Here is a 22,048-nt window from a genome sequence, read left to right as displayed (position 1 = left end):
GACGACGACCGGACCCTTGAACTCCCACATTCTATAAGATGTAATAAAACTAATCTTTGAAGAAGACAAGGCTGGTGGGAAAAACATACACAATTCTGGAAAGAAAAGCTAATTCCATTGCATTCCAGAGTTCTGTCTGGTTTGATTTTGACAAGGAAATCATCCAAGCCTTTTTATATTTTGATTCTATGACTTTTAGCTTCTGTGTTAATTTTCTAATATTTGAGGTGAAAGGACTTTTTAGCAATCAATTTCGGTTCAGGCTGGCTTGCAAAGGCAATGCTCCACACTGACAACATATTTTCTATACTCAGCTTTCACCGCATTCAGGGGTAAACAGAAGGAGCCTTACATAAGCACATTCTCAACAAAAGACATACACTCTTTTTAAATAATCAAACTAGTGCTTGCCAATATTCTCGAACCTGTAGCTTCCATGGGTAACAATTTGTAGAACTGTAATCCTTCAGATGTGGGCTAGGTTGGCTGCTGAAACACTAAAATGCAGCAGTCCAAACCATCTCTGCTGCAGTGTGGCTGGACCACTAACTGCTAATTCCTGCTGGGACTGCAGCAGCGTTATTTCCCAGTAGCTTCCAGTGGGGCTTCTCCCTCAGCTATTACAGGAAATTTACAGATCAATACTTCTGATTCACAAGGATTCTAAACTCTTAATTACACCTGGCATTACTGGCTTTTAAAACAGCGGGTATTCAACTAGGGGTTAAATGAGCTGCATTCAATATTATGCATGTTAACAACAGATTATTTCCCTCATCTCAAATGCTAGTTAAGTCTCTGTTTTAGGTAGTGGATAAACATCAAGGACCAGAAACAGACCACCAACACTGCATATCATAAAGCATTTTGACAAATCTGGCTTCTCAGCCTTTCGTTGACTGGAAGCATACTGCTGAGCCAGACTTACTAGAAGAGCAAGAAGCATTACCTCAGACCTTAATTTGAAAACATGGTAGCAAAATTCGAACTTAACTGAATTTCAGAGATTACTTCTTTATTGTATGTACACTGCTCTCCTTGGTGTAACTGAACTTTCAGAAAGTTGGTTCCTGAGCGAAGCTTCAGGTAAGTCTGCCAAAATGCAGACACGAGGTGAGGATCAGAGCACTTCATACAGCACTGTGGAAGAAAAATGTATAGAAAATACATTCACTCCTTTTTTTCCTTTAGCCCTTTAATGAAACTCGGCTAGACTGCACATAAGAACAATTGTATTTCTAAAACAGCAGGAGAGCTTTCAATAGGAAAACCAATTTCTTTCCTACCGAGCTTGAAAAAACTTGCAGCTCAAAGTTGGCTGAAAATGAATTTGTAATAGTATGAGGTTAAGATTGAACATGAAGCTCTTGTAGTCCAACAGATCCAGAAATTGATTTTTAATATCTCATTTAGAACAGAGTTTCCTTTCAAACTGCTCTTGTATTTCAGGGACAGAAGACTACTTACCTACTCAAATTTAGGCAGTTCAATGAAATAGGGAGGGCAAAGACAAGGAGGTAGAAGAGTGGACTCTGAACTTCTACTGATTCCAGCAGGATGCAGATTTTTGTCCTTGGTACTGAACTTTGGAAACAGTGGGGCAAATTTTCAAAACCAGGTGCTTAGGCTACCTGGGGGAGCTGCAGACCCATATCCTTGGATTGGCGGTCTCGGGCATATTCTTATGGCCACAGACTCTGCTGCACATGTGCTTTCCATCTATGTGACATGTTGTGTAGCCACTGTCCCTCCCTTAGCAGCACACAAAGCGTAACAACTGGAACAGTTCAGTGAGTCATAGAATCAACTAGGTTGGAAAAGACCTTTCAGATCATCAAGTCCAACCTTTAAAGACTTAGCTCTGAACACAGCTTAGCTCCTTAACTTTTTAGCTTTGAACATATCTCTCTTGGAAATACACACACCTTCTCTGAAGCACCGGTTAAACCATTATTATCTCATAAGCAGCACTTCCTCCCCTTCCTTCTGAAAAGATACAAATGAAGAATAAACATTGTTTATTTAATCTTAATGAAGAGTGCATGTGAGGAGAAAGAACCGTAAAAACTTCAAAAACCTTTGAAAATGCGTTGCAAGACCTTCCTTCCTGGGCCACTGCTAAACTGCCTGCCTGTTTTTCTTCAGCAACACATTCCTTCCTCACCAAGTGTTTTAAACAGTGTGTCCTTTGAGTAGATGTCAACACCATTGATTACCGTTCTGCATGAGAATCTCCAGGTGCAGAAGGCAAACCAGCCTCTGCCCTAAATGACAACATGTGGCAGTACAAAAGCTTCACTCATCCCATAATGCCTCTTGCTTTTCCTGGTTGAGGGAAGGGAAGCAGAAGGGAGGTTGTGGAAGTCTGACTACTAGCAGCTTGTTCTGTATAGCAAAAGGCAACCTTTTAAAATCAGACAGGGAAAATTTCATGGCTACCCATGTCTGCATATCTAAACCAAGCTTTTAATAAAATTCTTTCCCAGCTAATTTAGGCCAAGTAATTTCTGGGATTCTGCAAGCTCTTGAGCTTGTGCTTATCCTGAATAGCCATCATTTTGATAAGCTGCACAGCCTTCTCCTTGGAGGTTCGTGTTCTGCTGAATCATCAACTCCTATGCAATGGCTTCTCTAAAATAAGTTGCTTTTGCCAAGAAGTTTATACACAGTGCCAACTCAGAATCTCTTCCACAAGACAACCAACATTTGAACATACAGTAGATTTAGAAGTTCTTTGGCTTTTTTTTTTTTTTTTTTTTTAGCTACTCTGTATATGTTCTTCTTTACACCAGGTGGGACAGCCATTTCTAATCATAGGAGGTAAGACTGAGCACATTTCTCAAATCCCTTCCTTGGTAAATTTAACCAATGATGCATCTTCAGCTTTCTCCCTTCCCAGAGCTACTGCTGTGTCCTCTGTTCTGTGTTGCTGCTTCTGCTTTTTGTGAAAATCCATTTCTAATCTTCCTGTCATTTGACAGCTCTCAATGCAGATATTTATACCTACAGGAACTTCAATAGGATATTCATAATGTCACAGAAACCATTCTCAGTGTTTGTGATCACAGACCATCCTAGTAACTATGCAAGCAAGTGCATGTACAACAGATCACATTTTCAAGAAAGGAACACCACTACTCATTGCTTGACATGAGAGAGCTCTTTTCAGTACTTATCAGAATGAAATTACTGTTTTCCAGGAGATTATTCCAGATCTTCTAGTCCAAGATAAAAGACTTATCTTCTATCTAAGACTTATCTTCTATCTTGGAGTAGAAAAGAAGTTCTTTTATCTTTTCTTGAAGATCCCTGTACCAGCCACTGGCCAAGCCAGTGTTTAATAGTCTATGCAGTTTCCAGTGACTGCAATTTCCATTTTTAAAGGACTGAGGCTTTTTAGCTGTTGGATCTGCTGTAATCCAGGATAATGATTCTTATCTAATCTATGTCAGTCTGTACCCCTATACATAGAGAATTCAGCACAATGGTGTATTACAGATTTAAAAATAAATTAATTCTTTCATGTTCTCCCCTTCATACTGAAAGTTCAAGCACAGCGTACTTCACTGACATACCCAAAGTCTGGCATTTCCAAACTTTATAAAATGTAAAATAGGATGACGGTTAAGCAGTATTTAATATAGTCTATATAGGATTTACAGATTCATGATTTATTTTTTAAACACACTGAAAAGGGTTCCTCATGTACTTTCAAAGAGACACTTGGAATAAAAAGTGTGGTCAGTTATGCCTGTGCACTGGTTTATGTGCTTGTGAGTGCTAACTGGGTTACAGTTACACAACTAGCTGTCAATGTAAGCAATTAGCTGGTGCCTGCCCTGTACAGCAAATGTAGTCTGCAGGCACAGGCTTCAGCATCCACATTAGCCACAGCCTGACACCACCAGGCCTGTGCAAAAAGCTGTTAGGCACAAAAAGGGAGAAAGGCTTTGATACAGACCTCCACAGACCTTCATGAAGCAGCTTCTTTGAGATGGCTGACCAGTCATGCTGCACACAACTGCAAGAGACAACAAGCATTGCATTCGTATGCACAGCATTTTCCTCTGAATAAGAATCAAGCTGTAAAAGGTATCACATACTCCTGCTATCCTTTCCCATGATTTGTTTTCTTGATGTTTAAAGAGAAAATATCCTTGATGAGACATCAGATACTGCCAATTACTGAAGCCAAACTCTGCAAATATAGTGAGTTTTACATAAATTGAAATGCTGTCTCTGGGCTGGGACTCTGTGAGTCTGATTTACTAAAACTCATCCAAAATTGAACAATAAATATCTTCTGAAGACTTACTGAGCACGCACAGTACTCCTTGTTATCAACAGACCATCCATCTAGATCGCTAAATTATGTATTTACAATATCTTCATATGCATAGACCACATATGAAAATATTGTAAATACGTAATTTTCATATGCAGATGTATTTTCATATGCATATCTAGTTAATAATGTTTTTATCTTTCAAAAGGTGTTATCATGAAATTTTAGCCTATGTCAATTATATAAAGAACTTTAATAACATCAGGCTTTCTGAAGCTTTGGCTTCTAAAAGGAAGGCAAAGTATAAAATAATTTTAAATTATTTGATACATCCTGGGGAAAAAAATGTATAATATTTTAAGGTTCACTATAAAGCTGAGAAGTTTACCCAGGTTTTCATTCAGAGATACTTTCCTTATGCCTCCATCTGTAATCTTTGAAAACAGAAATTTTTTCCTCCACTGACTTAATAATAAACCTGTTGGCAATGGCAAATTTGGGAATTCAGTCAGGAAACTGATGTTTTTAATGAAACAATACTAATGCTTTTTAAACACTGAATACACTGACAAACTTGAAAAACTGTTGCAGGCAAACTGTGGAGGACCATGTCCTATCGTGACAATAAAGCCAAGGGGTTATGACTGACAAAATATTACTGTTCATGGCTAAATGCAGCCCTCACCTCTTATGGCGAGCAGTTTATATTCCATTTTTTATAAATGCCTAAGGATCCAAAACGTGTTGTGCACAATGCAGACCACAGTCTCAAGGGCACCAGAGGTTCTATCCCACTCCCTGTCCCTCTGCTCCTGCAGTCTTCCACTTCTTCAATTTACCTGCTGGAGCTATCAGCAGTTCTGTATCATACTACCAATGATTCGTATTGCTCTTCCCTAAGCATCTCCATATCTTGGGAAAAGTCTGCACCATTCATTTCAGCAACTCTCCCAAATCTGTTTAGGGTCAGTTAGCAAATTAGGTAGGCAGAATGCAAAATAAAATGCCTCAGAGTAAAAATGTTACAGACTTAGGTGTCTAAGGCTAAGTGTCTATCCTTTCCCTAGTATATCAAAAATGTAGTGCAGACTGATGGAAGCTAAGGTGTGTCTACAAGCTAATTCAGGTACTTAAAAAATGTTTAGCCATAGCAAGAGAAAGCAATGAACACCACCTCAGTATGACTTGAGGTAGGACTACACATACAGCCATGTGGCCATGCTTTTATCACAGGATACTGGAACGTGCATCATGTATATGCTCTGGTGCTCAAGAGGTTTTAAACCCACTTCACCTCCCTTTGTTCCCCTGGAAAATCCATATTGGAAACAGAAAACTGATTCAGAGCTAGCTTGAATAACACCACACCACATTGAAACCAGTAACACTGACAAAACCCCTAGATCTCTTTTTCTTTTTTCCTATGTAAAGATGCTGTGCAAATAAAAGCAGCAAACAGAACCATCAGAAGGACCACCAGGACATTTTTGTAGTAATTACAGAAAAATAGAAGTTTTCAATACATGCACTACTCTTGGACATAATTTTCCCAGTACAAGAGAAGTTTAGCACTCTTTAGAGTTGACAGCCTCAAATGCATTCTGCTGCTCCTTGGGAAGCTTAGAAACTCTCTGTATCACCTCTCAGAGACAGCAAAAAGTTGAGGTAGGATACAAAGAGTGAAGAGTGGCTGAGTTCTACAACAGCCTTTCAATTGTGGACATCTGACATAGGTCTATAAAATAGTTTAGGTCAGAAGTGGGTCATGGTGATGACATGAAGTTGTACACGTAGACAGTAACTGAATAATGTGGAAAAATGTCACTTGGAGTTTATACACTCCAAACAGTCTAATATTAAAGAACAATATATGGCATTCCAGGTTATAGGAAAACTAAGTAACACCTGTTTAGCTATATCTAGTAATCTTTCAGATACACAAGCAATAAATTCACTCAAAACCAGCTGTTACTAAGAATTGTTTCTACCTGTTATATACTTGTTTTTACATGGAGCTAGTTACGAGCTACTGCAAGCCACTTTAGAGTTTCAGGTCACGTATTTCAAATTAACAGCTTCATTTCTCTGTATTCTTATTTCTAAATAGGACTCTTCAAAGCCATTGTGCCAGTCCCCTTATGAAAAAGGCTGGTACATGAACAACATGCTGCTATCCTGCATTTACTCACGCAAAGAGTTGTGGTAAATGGCTCGATGTCCAGTCGGAAACGTGTAACAAGTGGTGTCCCTCAGGGATCGGTGTTGGGACCGGTCTGAACATGTTCATTTACTCCAACATCTCTGGATTTCCCCTATGGCTGCATTTAGCCAACTACAGCACTTTTGAAGTCCTTTATCCTTAGTGCCATTCTGTAGCAGCATAAATGCAAAATTTATCTACAGGGCAAATTTGCCATCAGCAATAGAGGATGATTAGGATGAGTGTTGTAGTTTAAAATCTGTGAATATGAGTAATTAAAGTATTACATTTATGTTTTCATTGCTCCAAAAGTAAAAAGCAAAGGACATCTTCCTTTAGCATCACTCTTCTAATACGGGGTTATTAAAGCCTTAAAAAAAATAGATAACAGAAGCAGGAAATGAAAAGGCAATTGGACATGTAGTTCAGGTACCTTTCAGCTTTTATCAAAGGGCAAAAAACCTCACGATAGACCTCACAAATAGCTCCAGTAAGACTTAAGCTTACTGTGGGGGCTGTTTTGCAGCGTCAAGCTAAAATAATAAAAAATGAAGTAAATTTCCTGAATTATTGCCCTGAGGCAAAAACTCTCTTTCTTATTAAAATACAGTTTTTTGTGCACGTTTGTCTCAGAGATGTGATTATCTGAGAAACTGACTTCCAAGTGCTGCATTATTCTTTCATTTGAGTTTTTCAGAGAAGTCAAATTAGACAGACTTTAGAGTTGGCGTACTGGCCTTTTTGAAACGCAAAACTAAAGTGTTTAAATATAGATGTGTTGTACCTCCAGTGAAAATCAGTAACTTCTGACATAGTCCATCTGCTAATCTTTCAGCAGGGTGGGTCTGGCTACAGGCAGAGAAATCAAATACTGCTGCTGCTGAGATGCCAAGATAGCCTGGCCATATGGTGAAACTCAATAGAGAGAAAGAGAGAAAGAAATCCTACAAAGGTCACCCAGACTCAGAAGACCCACATTTATCTGGCTGATTCATTTGGGTCGTGAAATAGTTCTTAGTTTTGGCCACTGGATTGCTAGCAAAGGGTAAGTGCACAGGGCAAATATTGTGAAGTTACACTCCGCAAATACACTTCGGCCTATCGCAATTTCAAACATTCTCATTATTTATTCCAAATCCTTCCTCTCCTCTCAAAATAAAGGAAAGAAACAGGACAGATGGAGTTAGAATATTTCTAGTGTGTTGATCAGTGGGCAAACTGAAGTACATTTACAAATGCCTTCTTGCTAGCCACATGAGAGAAGATGAACTCTATTACTTGTACCAAGGTCAGACATCATCCCTTTCTTGAACCGATCTGAGACCACATTGCCACTGCTTAGGAATCCAGTATTGACTCACTGAGCTTTTACTCAATGGTTTCCTGACCATGAATTCAAATGGGTCCTCTCCACTCCACAGCAGTACAGTGAAGAGCAACGAACACAACGGCGAACTCCAAACACTGCAAGAAGCTGAATCCTTTCTTCACTGGAATTAAAACATCTCGCAAACACACAAGGACTGGAAACAGTGCTTTAAAATCTAGGTGCATTATTTTTAGCCAGAGACTCTTTCATCCTACATTTAATAGAAAACAATGCATGTTACGTTGCATCACCAGATTACAACAGGAACAAAAATGCTAGTGTGGACCACAAGAAGGTGAGGTGCAGAAATTAGTGCAACATATGCAGTCAAAGTGCATTTTTTTACTTATTCCATTTACAGTTTTAAATGCTGAATTATTCCCCCCAAATACCCTCAGGATCAGACAGCTAATCACACTACCAGAGGGCATGGCACAGACACGCTCATGAAAAGATCTCTGAGACTTGAACACGCACCCACGCTCGGGCTTGATGCTGTTCTGTGGGAAAAGCACACCAAGCCCACACTGTTTCTTGAGATTACTTGTTCAGAGTTGACTCAGCCTAGCCAGTTGGTTTTTGACTATTAAGAAAAACTGAGCAAACAGGAAGGCACCTTCAAAGAAAACTTAGGAGGCATTCAGAGAATACTTAGCCAGTACCAAGCTACCAAATGTTTTAATAAGCCACAGATGGCAAGAGGCAAAAATGCATGTCATGCTCATTACTATTTACAAGGCAACAGAGATAGCTTTAGGAAAAATGAGAATCTAAATAGAGGAAATCCGAACTATTCAAACCTGAAAAGAAATGTGTTGCTGCTTGTTCAAAGGCACCATCATGAAGGTAAATGATCAGAGTAATCAGCCTTTGATAATACTCTTAATGCTATTCAGGACCTTAAAGAAGTCCAGGCTTGTACTTCAGACTATGACTTCACCACACATATGACATATTTTATATGCAGTTACTGGTAACAAGAATTACAGAAGTTATCATAGATTAATACACTGTGGCTTAATATATGTTACTGGAATATATACATTCACCGCAGTCATACTACAATAATACAGGCAGCAGAAGCAGTTCCCACATATGGGGAACTTTTAGACTCGCTTGTTGATTTCTGTCAAATAGTATAGATCTTGTGAGAGAGGACAGAGAAGACTTCATAATTCTAACGTGGGTTTTTTTAAGCAAACTGTAGTTGGAAAACACTGATTTCCAATGTCTCAACATCATAGCTTCCTGATGAAAATAACAACTATTGATAACATACTGAACATTATTTTGCAAATATTAAGAAAAAGTAAAATAAAATCAGCAAGACTTCCCGTTTAGTATGGCACACAACTAACCACCCTGGTTTCATCTTCATTCCCCTCCTCCCATCAAGGGCCTTGTAATTTTGTAACAGCATCACATTTTGTTCCTAAGGGAGAAATACATATTCAGCACATTTCTACAGTTATCAGAACAGTCTAGTGCTACTATCATTAATAAAATCAAGAGTTAGCTTGTTTTCTCCCAGCTTGCTCTAATAATCTCCCTGACTGGAATTTAAAGATGTGAAATCCTTCCCCCAGGTTTCATATCTTCTCCTAACAACTGCAGTGGTAGAAAGTGAGAGCTTCATAGTTTGTCAATCAGAGTGAATTTAATTTGCAAAGAGTTAACAGTAATTACCCATAACCAAAGATTTATGGGTAATTAGTTTGGGTGCTCAATTTATAACAGTGTAGGTCGTCCAATAATGAAAAACACTGGCTATCATAAATGGAAGTTCCTTGCTTCTACTGAAGTAAAAGAAGAGAGGAGATTACTAATAGAAAAAGTCTGGTTTTGTAATTCCATTACTCCACGGCCAGCAGGTTGCATCCATCAGTCTGAAACATCATCAGTCAGGAGAGGGCATCTGAAGAGGGTGAGCTCATGTGAGAAGCACGGTCTGCCAACCCCCTGCGCAGAGAAGAGGAGAGGAGATCATGCAGCATGGCCAGCGCCAGGGAGGAGAAAGGTGCAGCCTCCTGCCGATGGAAGGACTGGAAATGAAAGTCTGCCCTGCCTTATGGGCAGTGCTGCCACTGACACTGGCCATGACAAGGGACTGCTTTCCCATCTTGCAGCGACCACTGCATTAACAATCCCCAAAGGGAACCTTCTTGATCTTACTGAAAGTTCACCATTACATGGACCATTTGTAACCACGACCACTTCAGCCACAGGAACTGTACAAAATGCAGCTATTTACAATATGATTGCCTAGAGCAGGCTCACACTCTTTAGGCTGGAATAATTTTTTTTTCCCCCTTTTTTTTTTTTTCTTTCAATTGCTTCTGAAGTTTTGATTTAGAGGTTTATTGTTGTGTTCTGTTTTTTCATGCTCAAAAACTTAATTTTGTAAGGGCTATTAAAAATGAACACACAAGGTTATATTTGTAGTCCACAGTACTAGAAATGGGCAGTACACAGCAGTAATTTGAAATTATTTCCATTTACTCAAATACTTCTGCAGTGTTACAAAGCACTACAATGAAAAATTGCTGTTCTGGTTCTATTTCAGAAATTTATGCATGAGTCAAAAAAACCCCCAAAACAACCCAAGTAAAAAAAGGACTCCATAGTTATTTTAGTTATTTCAAGTAATGTTCATTTAATAAAGTGAAAATAATACTCCATACAGTAATTTTAAGAGGAATAATACTATTTTAGCCATGACACTCTAAACCACCAAGCTTTGCAGGAAAAGTAGTATCTCATAAAATAAACTGATATTGCTGAAAAATATAGACAATTTCAGTGCTTTCTTCATCAGCTAACATGACCTGAGTGTATGCTGAAAATGCCTAAGGTTTCCCTGTAAAGACCATTTCACTGAGCACTAGAAAAAGTTTAGCATATGGCGACACTTCCAAAATTGGCTGTCCTGCTGACTTTTTAAAGCCTTTACTTTTCTAGCATATCTTAGTTTTAGAACAAACCAACTCTTCACCTTCTAGTTGAGTTAAAGGGATTGAAGGGGTTATACAATCAGGAAGAATTTGGCCATGCACATACGATGTCAGCCATCAGCACAATGTATTCTGACAAACCAGTTTAAACCTTTGGGAGCATCAACAGAATAGCTCAAAGTTAGCTGGGCACTTTTCAGATGAATTTTCTTCTCAGCCTAACCTGGAGGACAATCCTCAAGTGCAACCAGGGAATTAGTTCTCTTCAAAGAGAAAAAAAAGAGTGAAAGGCAAACAAAGTCAGTTCAAGGTAATTTAGAAAGACGTGGTATTGCAAAGACCAGGAGCTAAGACATTAGGTTGTAAACTCCTCACAATATATACATCAGCTCTTGTTAAAACACAGAGCTTTTGAGAAATCCTTCTTTATTCACAGACTCATCAGATGTCACATCAGCACAGTCTTACTCTACCTTAGCTTTATCTCCCCACTTGCATAACAGTCTGCGAGGCTAAGAGAAGTGCTGAGTACTTTTTCTGGGCCTTCAAATTACTTGTCTGACTCAATACAATTTTCTTCTTTCCATCTGAGCCTGTACAAAAACAAGGAGCAAAACTCATCTGATCAAATGTTTGTATTTACTTCCCCGATAACCATCTAAATCCCCTTTGCAGTTAAGAAAGAGAAATGGGTAGTTCTGTAACCTGATTCATTCCATCCTAGGACATTTGGAACAGGCCAGGTGAAACATGACCTGAAGGTGTTTTCTTTCAACTCTGATCACCAAGGAAGCTTTATATAGGCAACTATCATAGTAATTCCCAGTGGTTATGAGAAATTGCTTCCACCCTTTCTAAGTATTACAGCCTATATAGCAATGACTTGGTGAATGAAGATCACAGCAGTCTCTTCTCAAGACTCTCAACAGCAGTAGAAGTATCACCAAGATGCCATACCCCCATGAATAAGAGGGTTTCCACATATCTATCAGGGAGCAGTGTTTGATACTCTCTTGATATAGCCAATAGCAAAAAAAATCATGGACCTCTATCGTCTGCCTCTTCATGTCATGCATGATGAAACCATGCTGGGAAAGCACCTTGTGTGGTAGGACACGCACCAGGGAAATTCCCCTTAGCATACCACCATTCAAAGCAGAAGAAGTAACAACACAGGGAGGACAGAGCTTTGAAAAAAAAGAAGCCATTCCAAATGGGGAAATTGAGAAGGACATGTGTACATGTACCTATATTTATCTATAAATGTGGAGATGAGATAGGCAGAGATGGCGAGATGTTGAGGGAAGCTGGGAAGGGAAGCATGCTGAAGCGAGAAAACAGGCAAATGAAGACAAGGTGGTGAGAGGAGCGGGTGGTAGAACACGCGGAGTGGGCCAGGAGACATGCCAAATGAAGAGCTGGCTAGTAAGAAAGAAAGAAAGAAAAAGGACTTCAGAATAGAAGGAGCAGCAAAGATAAAACATGCAGACACGCTTACGGAAACAACATGAAACAGCAAAGAAGTACAGAAGAGAAAAAAAGCTGGAGAGAAAAATGCAAGCAAAGTTTGAGAAAAACTGTATTGCTTTTCAAGGTTAGAAAGTGAAAAATAGTACAGGAAAGAATAAAATGAAGAACTGGTAATAGCTTAGGGTTTTTTTTTTTCTGTCTTTTTTCCCAGCTTAGCTTAATCATGAATATCTTAGAGAAGATGCAAAACTTGAAACCAGAATGAACAGTGATGTCAATTTTTTAAAGCTCAATGCATCATCAAAAGTGGTAAGTGTGAAAAAAAAGTGGTATAGACTTGTTACATCCAATGCCATTTCAAATGTTACACATTCAGCAACTGAGGAGAAAAAATCCACACAAAATAAGTCATCTGTGGCACCTGCATCAAGCTAAAGTATCAAACCTCATGCTTGCACGTGAGCATAACTCATGACACCTTCACTAAGATACCACCTAAACAGGCCTATGCCAACTGTACACACCTCTGTCGTGCAACATAGCAGTCCGCAGTCTGACAGATGCTAATGTGGCCAACTTTAAGTGAACAAATTTATTTAAATAAGGTATGCCAAAACAAACCTGAAAAATCACCATCCTTAAAGAACATCTTCCTGCTCTTCATGTAATAGTAAACACATTCTGTAAGCTGAAAAAAAAACCCCAACTTTTAAAGAAGAATGCAAATAGTATCAGTATCAATCCACCTTTAATGGGCTGCCTATAATCTTCCCCCTGAAGCCCATCCGCCTCTCTTGCACAAGTTAAGAATAAGATGTAAGTAAAAATCACACCATTTTAACTTGATATTCTAATAACAACAGATATGATAGGCAAATTTTGCCCTCTTGCCCTGTCTTTACCTACCTATTGCCATCCTGTAAATGTCAGTTTTCTATGCCAACCATATTGTTTAGTTTCAAGCTCACGTAACATTTAAATAAAAAGGGAACTGCTTTTGCCATTGATTTTGTTGTTATTGATCAACTACAGCTTTCCTGACAAGGTAATGAAAGAATGAATCTTACAGTAGCCGTAAGTCACTCATAGCATGATGAGAAGACAAGAGGATCTGATAGTCCTAGACAAATCTCGGCTCCACATGCCAGGGGTTCTACAGACAATGGCTAGAATAAACCTATGTTCTTTCTCAATCTTGTTACTGTAAAGACAAAAGCAAACAACTGAGTTAATTTTTACACTAGAAGACTCACTACTGATTGCCATCTATAAATGTACTTTTTTTTTAAAGCTGCTAGTTCAAGAAGCTCATTACACAAGGCTACAGTAAGGCTACGGCAAGACCATCAATGGGTAGTGACTGGCATATAATAAACACACTTTTTAAAAGAAAGGGAAAAAAAAGAAAACACAGAAAAGACATGTAAGAAATACTTCAAATAGACATTAAGCAAATTGGTAAATTGGAAGTGATTTTGAAATACTAGTTTTGAAACACTTACACAGTCATACACCACATCACCTGTAGTGCCTGAACAGACAACCACAAGGCAACAAAACACTAGCATTTTCTCTTTCTAGCTGCTTTATTAATGCAGCAACTGATGACAAGTATTATATTTGCAGCAAAGTTATCTCTATTTGTATTGTTTTTCGCTACCCTTGTGTTTTCAAAAACAAAGATATAATAACTTTGCTTAAAAGCATTATGTACCCACTTTCTCTAGTTATTTCATTAATCTATGACCCTGGAGAATACACCGAGTATCCAGCACTCATACCAAAAAAAAAAAAAAAAAAAAAAAAAATCACAAATCCATAAATATAGATATAGCTTTAAGCACAAAAGTACAAAACCACATTGATCTTCCATATTAATTTGCAGTTACTGCTTAATGCTAGCTTATCTTGTAAGATATCTGTGATCACAGCTAATTGGGAACACTAACTGCTGAAATTTACCAGGCAAATCAAGCCTTATCAACAAGCCATTTGAATACATTCCTGACAGTCTTTGTTCATTGTTAACACATTATACTAATATACTAATATGCTGGTAAAAAGAAAAAATATCCAATTTCAAAAGCAGGACAAAAAAAGCTTGTTTGTTAAATACCATGAAATATGTCTAGATAAACCTCATCTATTTTCAGAAGAAGAGATTTACATGTATAAAATTAGTCTGTTAAGATACTAACAGAGATCGCAACTTGTTGCACAGAAGCCTTTAAAATTGCTCTACCCCTTCCTCAACCATGCATTACAATTTACAATAGATTGAAAATGGGAATTTGAAAATATATACAATGTAATTCATGGTTTATGTTCTTATTATACTACATATGCAGATTTTGTTTTTTATAAATTCCATGTAACCATTTTCTGGGAAAAGGGGATGATCTGTATTTTTTTCTGACAAACAATCTATTTTACTTTCTTATCTCTAGTTGCTCCAAAAGTGCTGCCAAGACAAAGTTATGTACCTGAGCAACATACCCTTTTCCCCAAGCTAGATAAGGAGAAAAATACCAGAATTCTTTAAAATACTTCAGTGCACACATCATTTCACCAGCTATCAACTGGAATCAACTAATAAATACTACCAAGACTATTATTTTTTTCTTATACTCTGCTTTTGGGTAAGTCTTTATTACCTGAACAGACCTTGCCAGCCACTTAATTCTTTTTTGTAACTGAATTCACAGACAAGTCAACTCATTTCTCTCAACATACTACAGGAAGGAAAAAAGCGTTGTATTTTTACCAGCCTTCTCTTTTCCAAACCACTTTCTCTTAGGAACAAACATCCTTTTAACAAGTTTTTGTTACTAAACTGTGTGAAAAAGGCTACAGAAAGGATTTTCGGTATAGCGTACATTTTCACTGCTTACCAAATTCCTCATGATAACCGTGACAATGCATGTTTCTGTCTAGTAAATCATCAGGACTAAAGAGGTTAGCTGTTTTCCCTGTTGTCTCTGGGTCCATTTTAAAAAGGGAATAGTGCTGTATATGGTAATCAATTGTACCTGATCATCTTATTCATGTTTTTCTCATTACAACAACAAAAGGTATTTAACTTGAATTACAGCAGCTACCATTTCACAGGGTTTCTCTAACAACCGTTCTCTTATATTTGGCAGCAGAAGTGAACCAGACAACCAGAAAACATTTTCTAATTAATACTGTTCACCACTAATTAGGTAACTGATTAGACTCTGCAACCTTTTATCTACCATGTTTTAAATTCTGTGCATGTCTCAGGCAGACAGGCAGGGGTTTTAGGTGAAAATTCCATCAGGGACATAGACTTACATGAGTTGGCAGAACACCACAAAAATTTGGATGGATGAACTCCTCACCCTCACATCACATCTCTACTTAAGACATGAATTTGCAAAGCAACTGGAAAATGGTGAGCAACCAGTTCATGATGTGGCATACATTTCCCATTTTTCTCTACACTGTGTAGATTGAAAGAAAACTGCGAATCCAGCACTTGGCTCTGTATTTCTACATTAAATCCAAGCATGTGTTTCTGATCATTTTTCAGCCACAAAGATCCTGAGACACCAAAATAAATACCTATATTTAAGCATGTTAAGGGGGTAACAAAAATGACTGTCCTTCCTATGCATCATTTATACCCTAGTACAATACATAACTTTTTCCAATTTGAGGTTCTATCAGCTTTTACTGAACTGTATTTAACTTATTATGATAATTTCTTTCTGATGCCATCAGGCAGCCAAAATAATAAAGGGAGACTTAATCTTTTAATTTAGTGACTTATATGAATCATTAACTCTGTCTCAAACATAATAAATTCATAAAAAGTAGACTTAATCCTTATTTAGGTTGCTTGCATTTCTTGGGAAGATTTCTGGGAGAAGATTCAAACTGTGCAGCAATTCCGGAGAAGCCTGTGTTCTTCTGTGTTTTCAGGCAAAGCCGAAACATTTCTTTTGTTTTGCTACACTCTGCCATTCTGGAAGCTTTTTTCTAGGCCAATAACAAACAAAATTAAATTTCTTGGTACTGGTAGAAAGCTGCCATTTATTATCAGGCTCTTTCCTTTAAATAGTGCTACCTAACAAAGAAGAAATTGACCTCTACTGTTGCCTAAGGTCTATGCCTTGCATTAACTCTCGTTCACTGGAAATATAAGCATACTTTCAAATATGTTTGGTTCGGCCATTTCAGTAATAGCTTTTTCTGCACTAATTTTTGCAATATATCCATAGTGACTGTTTGCTCTCAGAAACTAGAAGTTTGGCTCAATTTTTTTATGTACAAATACTGTTAATTGTGCATATGTCATCAAAAGGCATTTATTAGCTATTATTTCAGATAACGTTTCAAGATATTTTATTAATGTGATAAACAATACATTTTTGTATTTTTGAAATTCTAAACATTTCTGCATGCACCTGTATTTTTCCAGCAACCAAACAGAAGCAACTGAGACATTCTTGTTTGTTTTTCTTTTGCTGAAGGCACTTTTAGTTTTTTTTAACTTTGTCTCTCAGGAAGAAACACCTGCCCAGAAACTATTCTGATCAGTGCAACTGGTTCTTCAAAAATAGGAGTAATCCAAACTCAAGGTCAAGTGAAGAAGGAGGGAGAGAGTGATGGTGCTCCATACACCGAAACAGAGGTTCTCCTGCAGCCCATGGTGCAGTCCAGGCTAAGGCAGACTGTGTCCTGCAGCCCATGGAGGTCCATAGAGAGTAGATATCCACCTGCAGCCTGGGGAAGACCCCATGCTGGAGCAGGGAGATGCCCAAAGGAGGCTGTGACCCCACCTAGCAGGACCTGTGGCCCTGTAGAGAGAGGGGCCCGTGCTGGAGCAGGTTTGCTGCAGGACTTGTGACCCTGCAGGGACCCACGCTGGAGCAGCCTGTTCCTGAAGGACTGCACCCCATGGAAGGGACCCACACTAGAGCAGTTCATGAAGAACTGTAGCCCATGGAAAGAACTCACGTTGAAGAAGGTTGTGAAGGACTGTCTCCTGTGGGAAGAACCTCATGCTGAAGCAGGAGAAGAGAGTGAGGAGGAAGGAGCAGCAGGGACAACATGTGATGAACTAACCACGACTCTTTGAGTTGAACCTTGGAAAATGGGGGCATGGTGCTATTTTTTAGAGGTTTCTTACTTCTCACTATCCTGCTTGGTTATTAATTGGCAATAAATAAAGTTAATTTCCCCCAGTCGAGTCTGGTTTGCCCATGACAGTAACTGGTAAGTGATCTCTCTGTCCTTATCCCAAGCCCCACGGTTTTCATTGGATTTTTTTTCCCCATATCCTGTTGAGAAGGGAGAGTGATGGAGCAGTTTGGTGGGCACCTTGCACCTAGCCAAGTTCAATTCACCCCATCGTTAAAGATTTTCAGTTTCATGAGTAAGAAAGGAAAGTTCAAAATCCAAGGTGCATATTATGACTCCAGTTAGATTTAGGTCACAAATTAGGCAGATTTAACCACGGAAGGAATCAGGTTTTGATTGAGCTTCTAGCAGAAACAATGGCACAAAAAGCTGAACCCATTTTAAAATGGAATATGACTGACAGATGAAAAGGGTTATAAGGTGAGACTGTAAAAAATGGTAGAGTGTTGGACTAAGACACAGGAAGTTTTTTCCAGAACAAATGTTTTAGCACTTCTTTTATGATATAGATGCTCCAGTTGACAGCTGATGCACAGAAGACTGAGCTTCATGTTTGGAAATTAGTGTTGTATTTGAAGTTAGAAAGGACTGGGTGCTTCATTTCACTTGTGGAAACCCAAACTTCTATCTTGGTGTTACGGGAAGATCTGGAAATGAGAGAATCTTAAATCTCCAATTACACAAATGCTTTTCAGGAGAGAATGCAGAAAAGTCAGTCAAAACTGCTAACTGTAAGCACAGACTTATTAACATTAACAGTTCTAGAAATAAGAGTTCCTTATTTCCCTATTAAGACATAATATGTAACATAAGAATGGCTTGCAAGAGACTTTCAACTTAGAATTGAAGCTGCTGAATAATATGTCAGAGGTCCTTTGCAAATGAATTTAAACATTAAATCATTGGCCAAATGAGACACCATATGTGTCTTGAAGTCTGTGACCTCCTTTCCCTTCTCCATCTTCTTCTCCTTAAGTTTTAAGTCCAGAGGAGCTGAGAGAAGTCAATGTACTACTATGACTAAGGAAAAACAAAACTCAGAATCTGACAACTGAGCACAGGCAACGGCTTTATGATAAAATTAATTTGATACTATTGTTTCTGTTCTTCCTTTCTCCTAACATTTATTTGTTTCACAAAATACTTCCCAGTGCCTACTATCTTACCACCTATGGCCTTTGTTATGCATGCTGCCTTCCATCCCACAGAAGCCGCAAAACACATTATTTTCACATTTTCTGGTCTATGGTGATCAAGTTGTAGAACACCAAAAGAAAAGCAACACAACAGGAAAACATGAGCAGGACTACCACTGACCAATAGAAACACAGAACTTCTGAAACTGCATACGAAAGCCATGACTATATTTCTATACACACACCCAAAATGCATTAAAGAGATCCCAGATGACTTGTGGTATTTAGAGCCCATGGCCTCTAAACACCCATGCTTGTCTGCTTGATGTATGTGCCTGTGGGTTCTGCCTTTCCAGTGGACAGGGAGTTTCCCTGGGCAGAGACTGTCGTCCTTCTTAAACGCTGTTTTGTACATTACTGTTCTTGAATTTGTGCTATACGTGTCAATGTAAAGTAAAAGCCATGTAAATAATTACACCCATGAAAGGCACCATAAGATATTCCCATCTATGCATGAACCTAACTTGACTAAAACCTGTGTTGATTTAAGATTTTTCAGTTCAAAGAAACCCCTCTCCTCTGCTCCATTCCATTTCCATTGCAGAATATTTTATTTTCACCTTTCTAGGAGATACTCCATTGTTCCACCACATGTTGTTGCACCAAACATAGGAAAGCCTTAGTGAAACTCCATGACCTATCCTACAAAGGTGGCTAGATTGATTCAATAGTACATTGATGCTTTCTGACCTTAAAACCACAGTGAATCTTTCTGACTGCTAAAAGGAATTGTAGCATATATTTCTCACACATACCTATAATCATCTATATAATCACTTTGCACGCTAACAGAGCTTGCAAACAACATACAATACAGACATGCTTAGATATAAATTTTGAATTAATGTTTATGTAAAATATAAATCTGTTCAAATATGCTGAGTCCCACGGGCACGTATCATCATCTAAACTCTCTGGCTACATTTTATGTGCAATAGTACAATTGGAAACTGTGAACACCCTACAGAATTCTGTTCAGTTCCTCCAACTTGTGCAGTCAAAATTAAAATATCTGGGGGCGGGTGAAAAAATGCTATTGGCTGAGAATAGCATTAAAGTCACTGTTAAGATGCATTATGAAAATGGTAGAGGCGTGTCACATCCCTATAACAGAGAACTAGGTAGAGGATTCTGATTCAGTCAGGTGTTCAGTAGATTAGTTTAAATCCAGGGGAACAGCTTCAAATAAGAGAAAAAAAACATAATCTAAAAAAAGCAATCAGACAAAAAAACCCAAAATAAAACCAAAACCAACCAACCAAAGAAACTCACAACAAACAAAAAAACCCAAATCAATAATAAGAATACTACCAGGGGAGATGCAAAGCCTAAGGCTTTGGGAATAAGGGTTGTTGTCATGGGGGCCAGGCAACCTGGGTTGCATTAGGAAAAGCTCTGCCAGCAGGTCAAGTAAGGTGTTACATCCTCTCTTTTCAGTGCTGACGAGACACATCTGAAGTGTTAGGTTCAGTTAAAGATCCGACATCACACTGCCAGTTCTGTGAGCCAAGTACTTTCCAGTGACCTTGTAAAGCTTCAAAATACTCTGAATTTGTTTTACAAAGAAGATTGACAATATTTAATTGTATGTCTGTCAGTGACTAATGATAGTAAATAGAGAAAATATGATTAATAACTGTTTTTTTGAGAAGATAAAGGCTTTTGTGTGTTTTGCACATCAATATTCCACAGGTCCATGTCACTCAGTGTTTCAAAGGTTCAAAACATCTTTCTATTTTTGCTTTCTCAAAGAACTAGTTACACTTTTTAATCACAAGTACATCTGACAATACATTTTTTGCCGACATCTTTTAACATGATGACATCAAACAAACGTATAACAGAAAGTTAATATGTATATTGGCAATCAGACAGATTCTGCTTAACAACCACTTGAGGCACAGAAAATATCGTCCTGGCCAGGATTAAGATTGTAGGAATTCATCATAAATCTAAGTCTACCAAGTGTCAACCTACACTGCATCAGATCACATAATTGCAATGCAGTATTTAGCAAAAAAGAGATGAATCCATAGGAAAACTTGATAGTTTTATGCAGCAGAAAACCAGACTATACAGGGAGCCATGGATTTAATTATCATGTTCTGCAGTTTCAAAATCTATGAACAGCGCTACTTTGCAAGAATCCAAACTGCCATGGCAGCCTGCATGGAAAAATCGACAAAAGCCAGTGTGCAAAACCATCATAGAAAAAGATAAAAATCAAAACTCAACTTTCTTTTTCATAAAATGCAACTTTTACTGACATAATGTCATCAAATAGTCACAAAAATGAGAATGGCAAGGGTATGATACCAACAGGATGTGATTTAACTTTCCTTCAAGACTACTTTTATTCAGTGAGGTTGTCTGAGAAGAAAGATAAGATAGCTGACATTTTATTGTTTTATTTCTGCTTCATGTATGATAGATGTGCACACATAGAGGTAGTAATAAACAGACAGAATTAAGACAATAAAGAAATAAACAAATCAGACATACTTTGGATTGTACTGCAAACCAGTAACACTCCTTGTACTTTTTTTCAGGGTTATGCAAATACATATGTGCTGGCATCAGGAACGGTTGTGTCAACCTAGCAGTTGATAAGTCTCAGCAGAGAGATTAGAAAGAACAACATACATACAAAAATTGAAAGAATGAAAATTATTTGAATGTATAAGTACGTTATATAATCAAGAGTAGAGCAACTGACACTGCAAGTTGTCAATGTGCAAGAATAAAATAAACATTCAGGGAGAAGCAAATACAAGATCTCCCAGATGCAAAATACACTTGAAAAAGAACAGAACTCACCTGTATTTCAGTTATACATTAAGTCTCATAGGGGCATGGACATATTTCCTCCCCTTAGTGTTAATCACATTCTTCTCCGTTCTCGACAGCTGCCCTAGCTTGCCAATAAAAGTTTTTGCTCAGATCTGAATACACAGATATTTAGATAACAAAGATTCTGCCACATAAGTGCTGTAAATAACTGGTTTAGAGTGACATAAACAACTTTGAAGATTAAATTTCTCTGTTAACATTTTGAGTTTTCCTCTGTGCATCATCTTGCATATGCAAAAGCAAGAAGCATTTACTGTTTGTGCTATGGGTACTTGAAGGATTTCACACTTCTAGCATGATATTCCCATTTTTACTGCTAGGAAAAGGCAAAATGGAACTTAAGTTTGATATGTAAAAGTATATTTCTGAATACAAGGTGCTTTTAATCTTGCAGTGCCCAGTATATCTGATCTGGAAACAGTAATTGACTTTTCTGCTGCCAGACGAAACTGAACATTTGGACATTAGCAGTGTTTGCAATCAGATAAGCATCAGAGAAAGACAGCAGATTTTATTTCAGTGGGTGCTCTGAAAATGTTAGCTGTGAGTGAGAATGGAGGT

At 38.1% G+C, this 22,048-nt stretch overlaps 1 protein-coding gene across 4 annotated transcripts in view; it reads right to left on the bottom strand.

Moving 5' to 3' along the window:
• CAMK4 (calcium/calmodulin dependent protein kinase IV) overlaps nt 1-22,048 on the bottom strand; it is a 157,026-nt gene that overhangs the window by 100,249 nt on the left and 34,729 nt on the right. For 3 of the 4 annotated variants that reach the window (XM_030511383.1, XM_030511379.1, XM_030511382.1), the window contains one exon: nt 3,962-4,021. The exons of the other annotated variant lie outside the window; for it this stretch is intronic. In XM_030511383.1, coding sequence (XP_030367243.1) covers nt 3,962-4,021 — 60 coding nt within the window. The remainder of the gene's footprint in view (nt 1-3,961; nt 4,022-22,048) is intronic. 4 annotated transcript variants of the gene reach the window in all.

This window comes from Strigops habroptila, chromosome Z, assembly GCF_004027225.2.
Source record: "Strigops habroptila isolate Jane chromosome Z, bStrHab1.2.pri, whole genome shotgun sequence".
Taxonomy (NCBI): Eukaryota; Metazoa; Chordata; class Aves; order Psittaciformes; family Psittacidae; genus Strigops; species Strigops habroptila.
This window is presented reverse-complemented; position numbering and strand designations above follow the sequence as displayed.